A 10065-nucleotide genomic window follows, 5' to 3' on the forward strand; every position below is an offset into this window, starting at 1 on the left:
TTTGGAAACACAGACTGTGAATGGTAAGACGCAATTTATTCGAGTATAAAACTAAAAACTAAACTAAAAAAATTTATCACTAGCCGCCATTTTGGTTGTTTACTTTCGCCTCGAACGCTTTCAGGTTGGAACCAACTCGGATATATCCGACTTTGGACCATCCTCGAATGCAGCATAATAGTACCGTGTTAAATGTCATGTGTTTTTTTTTTGGTCATCTTTTATAACATTAAACTTATTTATTTATTCTTTTTTTATGTGTGCTATCTTTAAATATTTGATCTTTTTCTGGTAATATTTTAACGTTACCTTAAAGGATCTTCGTACAGTTTGCCACTTTTTTTTTGCCCGCGACAGCCAACTCTGGCCCAAAGTGTAACCGCAGCATCCCAACTGTGGAAAGTTAGCAGCTCTTGTGTGCAGTGTCATACGCTAGCTAACACCACAGGCTAATGCTAGCACAACGTCACATGTGCCCTACTCCGCGGGGACGCGCATGACGTCACCCTCCACCACTCCACCCCTCCCCTTTAATATTAGCTTTAATATTACCTTTTTAAACAGCACAATACACCTTTAAATTTTCTTAGGAGAATTAGAGGCCATTAGAAAACAAGCAGCTGCCAGAAATGGCCTCCGGAGCATAGATTTAGTTGATTAGTTTGAATGAATGCCTGAAGGTTCTAAGTATATTTCTATTGAGTCCATACACATACGCACATACTACTCTTATGAACACCAAACTAACTACTGCTAGCTTTTAAAACAGTGATAAATAAGACTTTCTAAATCATTTGAAGTACTAGAAGACCATTCCTGTCCCCCAAGATACTATATTCACTATATTACAGTATACCTTTTTCAGGGAAAAGTAAGTATGTATGTTCCCAAGCTTGTGAAATTTAACTATCAAATCAAGAGTACTGTTTCTTGAAAGTGTAGTTCTAATCACCTTGCACAAGTCAAATAAAAGCTAATTAGTTACCATAGAATAGATACCACAGGTGATTGCAGACTAAAACTCCCAAATCCAGAAGAACACAAACAGTGGACCAGCATTTACATACAGTATAGACAAAAAAAGTGAGAGGATAGAAAACTGAGCTAAACTACAAAGTGTTTCTGCTATACAGTCAAAGGATTCTAACATTTAACACGCATGATGGAGAAAAGAAAGCCTCTAATTGTGTGGGGAGCACAAAATCAATTAGAGTACCTGCACGTAGCCAAAGCATGTTGATATCCTTGAAACGAAAACCCCTTAAAAGAAAGACGTGAAAAAAGACAACTCCACTCGAATTTTCACATGTTTCACTAATGGCACTGGGCGACCTTCTCCCGCAGACCCGATGGCCACAGATCGACTCAACGAGTGTGTACGTGTGAGGCTGCGCGTGCATGCCTATGCGCAAAACATATTGCGTGTATGCGTGTGTGTATGTGCGTGCGTGCGTGTGAATGGCTTGGGGGTGTTATAATGAGGATTATTCCCCAGTCATGAGAAAGGGCTGTACCAGGCTACCACACACAGCCCTCGTCGCTCACAAGCACTGGTCGCACTGGTGGACCTGGCTCAGGAGATTAGAGGAGTGACAGGGCTGGGAGCGCGACACGCAGCCAGCTTTAAAAGAAAGAAAGGCACAAGAAAAAGAAAAAAAAAAGTTGAGTAGAGCGAATGGCTGGCGAAAGACAAAGGAAAGAAAAATGAGGTGACCCTAATGGAAAGACGCTTGGTTAAAGGGGATACAATGATAACATTCAAACTTCACAGACAGGTGCTTATTATTTGTGCAAATTTTTCAACCTTAACTTGTTCACTGCCATTGATGGCTATAAACGTCAAAAATTATTTTAAACTATTTCTATTAGTTTTTTTATTTCTATCATTTTTCCCACTTTTGTTAACAAGAGTATGAAAACCTAGAATTTTTATTGTACATTTAGAACAGATATAAAATGTGTGATTAATTGTGAGTTAAATAGGGAAGTCATGCGATTAATTGCAATATAAAAAAATTAATCACCTGTCGCCCCTAATTTTTAAATGAATTTATGGCAGTGAATGAGTTAAACTATTCTTTTCTCTTGACCTCTCAGCAAAGGAGGTTATGTTTTCAACACTGTTACTGAGCAGGATTACACAAGAACTAGTAAACAAATGAGGCTGGGGGTCAGTGAACAAACTTTAAATTTTGCTGTGGATTTGGATATGGAACTATTTTCCACTTTTACCAAATAAGGCACATGTTTATATTTTCTGTAAGTCCTCTGTAAATAATCATCTTAACAAATTCGTAGGGTTCTTGGGGGAGAAAAACAGCTTACTAAAAGATTGTTTTACATTTTGGTTAGGATCCAAAACCTTCCGCTGTGAAAATCCACTTGCATTGGGGTCAAGTGGGGGCACAACCAAACAGATCTAGCAGATGGACTACAACTAGGGATGTTCAATACCACTTTTATTCAGACCAATACCATTACGAGTACTCTACTCTTGAGTGGTCACCGATACCAATACCAAGTACTGATACCACTAGTACTTTTGATTCATAATATTTCCACAAAAAACAATAACAGATAATTTAAAAGAAATTCCAATAAAACATATAGTTCCTGATTGTAAAACAGCCCCAAAATGACGCTGTCACAAGTACCGACACCTTGAAATAAGGCCGGGTATCAGCCTGATACCGACACCTGAAATCTTAGAATTTTCCTTCCCCTAACTGTAACAAAACATCAGTTTTCAATCTGTAATCGCCATACAGTGGTTCTCGCCATATCGCGGCTCGGTTATAGCGGACTCACTCTATTGCAAGGTTTTATTTGTGACCATAATTTGTACATTGCGGGGTTTACCTCGAGTTGTACTTACAATATTTTCCCCTGATTTAATTTGTTCATTAAAATTGTGTTTATTTTACAGTAAAGCGCAATCTAATATTGTAATAAAAAACAACAATAAATCATCATCATGTTGACTTCAAATTTGGTTTATAATTTTTTTGATTCAAGTTTGGATGCAGTAGGCACAGTATTTTGATGGTGAGTACAGGATAACATAAATTGCTTTATTTATTACAATGCGGTATTTTTTTCCGTTATTTTTCTCATTAAATTTACTAACTCATTTACTCCCAGCTATTCTCACTGAAGCAACCCCCTTCTCTCCTGGCTGTTTTACTGGACTTTAGAATCAGTTCATTAAAAAGAACCGTTCAAAAGATTCTTTCATCGAATCGTTCGTCGACTGCTGATTTGTTGTTCGCGAAGATCGACGACATGAGCGTGGCTGAGCTCAAATGAACTGAGAAAAGAAACAAATCACTTCAGGAAGTGATCCGTTCACTCACGTTCACTGAAAAGGTGCGTTCTTTTTTAAAGAAACAGACGTGAACGACACAACACTAGTGAGCAAGACACATGACATAAAACTAATTAACACTGTAGAAGATAAAAACCAAAAAACAGGACTCGCGCACACACACACACTCTGGTTGAGGATGACTGCTGGCTCTGATGATGAAGGTGAAGCGCGACAATGAAAAGTCATACGTGAGCGCCTCACGCCTGGCCGCTTTCAAACAATACATTCCTCTCAAAGCAAATCACCTTCGGAGCTGTAAATCAGAGAAGGCTGGCGTCTGCATATGGCTTTCAAGCAGCATTTCCAAAACGGCCTTCTGGAACCATGATTCACTAGCTTGTTGGGAGTACAACGGGACTTAATAGGAATTCTGATACCGAGACATGAGTAATGAACTGTAATTTTTTCCCCCCAAGGGGATAAAGAGCAAGACTGTGATGTATGCACCACTCTAGATGTCAGTGCTGTTTAGACACTTAGTCCATCAGTTGGCCTCAAGTGAAACGCTATCTGCACTGCGAGAAAGTTATTGAGAGATTGTTTTTTTTTTTTTTGCTTTACCAGCTGCCAAACATTTCATTCAAACATTGGCACATTCATGTTTCTGGGTGGGGGAGGGATGGATGGATTGATGGATGAGGACATGATGGAATGGCAGCATACTGCTTACATACTAGATGTGATGTTGTCCATGATTAACCTGTTTTTTTTTTCTAATGTAAAATAAAGTCCCAAAACCTAGCCCTTACCCAAAAAGCGACTGCTGTCGAATTCCATAGTAGTTATTTCACCCCCTAAGTCTTAAGTTTAGCCTCGGATATTAGTAATTATTATCTAATTGGGAATAAAAAGTGTTTTCATTGATAAATATTATGTATGTTCTAACCCGAGGTCAGCTCAAGTTCACCGCAACCCTGAACAGCGTAGAAAATGGGCAATGGATGGTCTAATTAACTGGCAGATCTAGGAAGAACAAAGGACCGGCATGGGTAAAAAAAAATCTTTGAAGTGCCTTGTATGTTATCTTCTATTCATTCCTCTTTGGATTTTTCAGTAGTATGGATGCCCTGTGGCACCACGCTGCCTCTCACAGGTCACTCTTGGTACTGCAACAGACTTCTGGTTTAGGGAGAGTATGTGTTATTGATGGTGGTGATATTGTAAATAAGCACATGACAGTTTCTTCCCCCGCCATGTGTGAGATCATGACATTTTGTAAATTGGTTAACTCATTCACTGCCATTGACTGCTATTGACTTTAAAAATTCATTTGAACTATTTCTGTTAGTTTAACATTTTTTTTGCCACTTTTGTTAACAAGAGTATGAAAACCTAGATTATTATTTTTTATTGTACATTTAGAACAGATGTAAAATTTATGATTGATCGTGAGTTATCTATTGAAGTTATGCCATTACAATAAAACATTTTAATCCCCTGACGCGATTTAAAAAAACAAAAGAAAAGATTATTAAAAAATTAGCTGTCAGGCGATTACCTTTTTTAATTGAAATTAATTGTATGACTTCACGAGTTAACTCGCGATTAATCACAAATTTTATATCTGTTCTAAATGTACAATAAAAAATATATAGGTTTTCATACTCTTGTTAACAAAAGTGCAAAAAAAAAGTCAAACTAATAGAAATAGTTTAAATGAATATTTGACATCTATAACCGTCAATGGCAGTTAATGAATTAAGTTAAAAAAAATGAAAAAGGGGCCTACTCCGCTTAGCCTAGTATTTCAACTGGACTGCACTAGGGAAATACTGCTTTAATCTAGTTGCGATTGATATCTTGTTTACAATAAAGATGGCATATGTTTGAGCTCCAAGCACTGTGTATTTCTGCTAGAAACGCCCATGATGACATCATACACAAAACCGAAATGTGTTATATTTCAATCAAATGTTCAGTAAAAGGAATGATTACTTGAGATGAATTAACACAGCAGCAATAGATGTCACTAACCTTTGTATGTGCATGTGTGTGTGAGCAACTGTTTATTGTCTAAGTGAGTCAGAGATGAGAAGGTGAAGTTATGGTGGTGGGTGGGGTGGGGGTGCAGCGGAGATTTGGTTGGCTTTCTCCCAACGGGCGATTCTCTCTCAGCACTGTGAGTCTGCTCTGTCTCACCTCCTCACCCTGTCTGCTCGCTGTTTCTCTAATGGAGTCTGCTGAGGAGAAACACGCCAGTCTCACCTCATTGTGTTTTAACAACCACCGTGGCTATGCCAGGAATGCAAGCTGTGCATTAGCGTGATGTATACATATTTCGGTAATCCTATTAAAACATAGCTTACGAGTGGGATCCATCACTGCGACGGGTGAGTGTGTTCTTGGATAATGGCAGCAAACAAAAAAAAACTGTACAATCATTTGAAATCAAAGTCATAGGCTAACATTTGTAGCTAACTAATTTTTTTAATGACAGCATTTTTTTTTTTTTTACACTACCTGGTTAAATATAGTGTGGCTATTAACTCATTGACTGCCATTGCGGCTATAGACGTCAAAAATTCATTTGAACTATTGTTACTAGTTTAACATTTTTTCCCACTTTTGTTAACTAGAGTACGAAAACCTGGAATTTTTTTATTGTACATTTAGAACAGATATAACGTTTGTGATTAATCGTGAGTAAACTACTGATGTCATGCGAGTGATGCCCCTCATTTTTTATAATTTTTTCTTTTTTTTTAAATCGCATCAGGCAATTATTTTTTATTTATTTTGATTAATCGCTTGATTTCAATAGTTAACTCACGATTAATCACAAATGGTATATCTGTTGTAAATGTACAATATTGTTTTTCTAGGTTTTCATACTCTTGTTAACAAAAGTGGGGGGAAAATTTAACTAATAGAAATAGTGCAAATGAATTTTTGACGTCTATACCAGTCAAGGGCAGTCAATGAGTTAATAGTATGGTTGTTCGGATAGTTGACTTTTAATGGCAATAGAGAAATCAATTCCCACTCAAGGCAGTCTCTGTGAAGTTTTCAATTCACAAATCAGTGTTCCCCTTAGCCAACTTTATATCATCCACTCATGGAGTATCTTCTTCTGCCATGTCAAGGACTATAAACGCGCCTATTGGCACAAACACACTTTTTAAATTCGCCACACTGCAGTGGCTTGCACGGGTATTTGAAAATACCAAAACCTAGTCTAGCCTGCCACAGTGCAGATTTACACCACACCTTGAGCCAAATTTGTACTGGGCACAACAATAGAGCCTTAGTGTTGTTTGATAATAAGTTAAGAAAGATGAAACATAATGTGTATCATTACATAAAGATATTTAGACTGCAATCCCAAGATACCAAACAAATATGGATGCCTGTGGCTGTGAGCCTCATAGGGATGACTCAGAGCAACGTGGTTAGAAACTATGACATCATTACCCTAGCATGACTTTTCTGTCCATTAATTTGTCTTTGCTTGTCTTGGAACCAGGGTTATTATAGTTTTGGAATTTTTCATTTTAGTTAGTTTTTATTTCATTTTTTTAAATATATTTTTTTTAGTTAGTTTTAATTAGTTTTCAAGTTGGTTCTGTTAGTTTTTATTAGTTTTAGTTATTTCATAAATGCTTAGTTTTAGATAAGTTTTAGTTAAGTTTTAGTTAAGTTTTAGTTTCAGTATTAGTTTTACTTAACTCTTTGACTGCCAGACGTTTTCAGAAAAGGGATGCCGTGGGTGCCAGCCGATTTTAAGCATTTTGACTGATCTTTCAAGGTCCACAGAAAATTATGTGTTTGGACTATGGAAACACACATACTACCAAATGAAAGATTGGACTGTCATCTTTCATCAGAAAAAAAAGTTTGTTTCTACCTTATTCCGTTTTTGAGTAATCAACAATAGAAAATGGTTAGTTTCACCTATGTTTTGAAAAAAAAACGTCTTTTAACGTCTTTGGCACTCCTCCATAGGATTTTACTAAACGTTATTTAACGTTTTTGGCAGTCAAAGAGTTAAAAAAAAGTGTATTACTTAATATTTAAAATATTTAAAAAACACCATGGGAGCAACGTCAACTGAAGGGGCTTTTCTATTGGCTGCTGCTAGATGATGTCAATTTTGTGTGACACACTTTCAAATGTCCTTATTGCGGTTAATATCAAAATTAATCTACTTAAAATCACACTTAAAATCATCCCCAAAGGCTCATGCATTAAATTTATTACCAAAGACTAAAACGAAGGACATTAGTTTCAGTTCATTTTGTAAACATAAAATGTAGTTTCAGTTAGTTTTCGTTTTTTTAAAAAGCATTTTCGTTTTTATTTTATTTCGTTAACGAAATTTTTTTTTTTTTTTTTTAGTCTTAGTTAACTAAAATAACCTTGCTTGGAACTGAACTCAATAAACAAAAAGTGATGACATCACCCGTGAACTTTTCTTTTTATGTCAGAGAATCACATTGTTTGATCATTATGTCACGTGAACGCTTGATTCTCAGCATTTTCACAATTGAATTCCCTGAGAAAGATATCAAAGGTTTGCAAGCTCACCATTTTTATCTTAAAAATCATTAGCAGCCCCTCAAAGGCAACATCTGAGACAGGCTCAAAACATCAAAAACAAGCACCTATTTACTTTTCATGGCCAAGCTGACATTTTAGTCCGAGCGAGTGTGGCTCACATAAAGCGAGAGAGAGAGAACATCTCTCTTACTCCCAAAGCAAGAATGTAAACACACTAAATTCCTGTCAAAATGGCACGGAACCTCTGACAGTCCAGGGTGGCTGTGGATATGAGTTAGCACTGTGTGTATACTATAAGAAAGTAAGTATTTGCACAGATAATTGATTATCCATAAAACTACAAGAGTGTCTTTATGTGCACTTGACTTCTGAGAGACACTTGATATTGATGATGTCTAATTAGTGAGCTGGGAATTCTGAGACTTGTTATATATCATGGAAGTGTTGTGAATGAGTCAAACAGACGTGAGGACACGTCAATATCTTGCCTGTGATGTGTCATTTATTACGACAACGTGAGTCAAAGTCAATCCGGGGATGAATTAAAATCAATGCAGTGCTCCGGTGCAAAAAAAATAATACTAGAAAAAAAAGTAATGCAAACAAAGCATTTACAAACATAAATTTGTCAATGTCATACTAAATTCACATTCCTTCCCCCCAATCAAATTCAAATTTTTGTGGGACAAAATATTACTACCTGCTTTTCTGAAGAATAAAATGACATTTCCAATGTCTCACATTGCAAAACACACAATTGATCTTCCCAACTTGAATTCCTACAACCTCCAACCCCCCAAGAGTTAAACTTGATCTGCTACTCATCACTAGCACTTTTGCTGCTGCACCTTTTAACCCTCCAGCTGTCTTGCATTTTTGGTTTAAAAAAAAAAAGATGGATAACTGACATGTTCAATTCACATTAAAGTGAATGACTATCGCAGTGAGTTCAGTCATAACTAACTTGTTGTGTTTTTGTATCAAAGTTGGCCACACGTGTTGAAATGGCTTTAAAAGGCAACATTCAACTGTCGATGCAAGTTTTTTTCGACCGTGCGTCGTCTTACCTTCAAAAAATCTCTGTAAAGCTTCAGTTTCATCTACCACGTCCATCCTAGCGGGTCCCACATAAAAAATCCATTAAAAGTCCCCCCTGCTCCGAACGACAGCAATTCGGATTGGGGGAAACGTTCACAGACGCATCACAATAAACTCTTACTGGACGGAACTTAATGCTTCACTTGGATCCAAATCCTGCCTGCACGTGAGGAGCGTCTTTTCTCCCGTTCACTTGCTCGTGATGACACGCGGCCGAAGACGCTACTTTCTCAAACAAATCCCACAGGTGCAGTGGCTAATCATTTTCAAGCACACCTTTCATTCAGCTCCCGCGTGCCATTGCAATCGTGACGCGATGTGAAAAAATAGCGAGGATAGTTCATCAAATAAATGGTCAAATGGTGTGAGTAAAAAGCTGCGTCAAAGTCATCAGAAGCAAGTGAAGATGGTTTCCCTCCTCCTGCCGCTCCCTCTTGGACAGGATGTGCGCAGGGTTTAGGGGAGCTGGGTCGGAGGAGAGGAGATGAGGCAGGTGAGGGATGGGCTGCAATTGGATAGTATTATCAGAAGCACCAGACTTTAAAAAATAAAAACAAATAAAACGTAATAATTTAGATATAAATAAATAATTACAAATATTTTTTTAAATCTGATTAAACTTACCATAGATTGCTCTCAATGGCTTTTGGGTAGAGAGAACTGATTTTTTCCCCCTTCTGTTTTGCAAGTTTTAGGCCATTATCAAATTTGGTGTTTTAGCAATGCTAATATTTACGCTATAATGTACTATTTCTATAGCACAAATCAGAAAAAATACACAAGACAATTACAAAAGTCCAAAAAGGTACAAATTGATTTATGCCTTGCATTACACTTTTTTTTGGGAGGGGGGCAGTAAAATGTAAACAAAGAGTTGTTGTTTTTTAAACAAAAGCCCTCACTTTATATTTTTATGTCAACCTATTCCATCCATCCATCCATTTTCTTTTGGCATTGTTCTCATACAGGGTCATAGGTGAGCAAAAGTATATCCTCTCTGATAGATGGATGAATGGACGGACGGATGGATGGCTGGAAGGATAGATAGATAGATAGATAGATAGATAGATAGATAGATAGATAGATAGATAGATAGATAGATA

The 10065-nt window shown here is 37.0% G+C and overlaps 1 protein-coding gene across 6 annotated transcripts in view; it reads right to left on the reverse strand.

The window, feature by feature from the left end:
- Positions 1-9372, reverse strand: part of myrf (myelin regulatory factor) — a 30798-nt gene extending 21426 nt beyond the window's left edge. For 5 of the 6 annotated variants that reach the window (XM_077569463.1, XM_077569461.1, XM_077569462.1 and 2 more), the window contains exon 1: positions 8932-9372. In XM_077569463.1, the coding sequence (XP_077425589.1) occupies positions 8932-8977 (46 nt within the window). In that variant the 5' untranslated portion in view covers positions 8978-9372. Of the gene's footprint in view, positions 1-1216; positions 1368-8931 lie in introns of those variants that run through there. The other variant, XM_077569464.1, reaches the window with a different exon arrangement.
- Positions 9373-10065: the final 693 nt, after the last annotated feature.

This window comes from Vanacampus margaritifer, chromosome 6 (assembly GCF_051991255.1).
Source record: "Vanacampus margaritifer isolate UIUO_Vmar chromosome 6, RoL_Vmar_1.0, whole genome shotgun sequence".
NCBI classification, from domain to species: Eukaryota; Metazoa; Chordata; class Actinopteri; order Syngnathiformes; family Syngnathidae; genus Vanacampus; species Vanacampus margaritifer.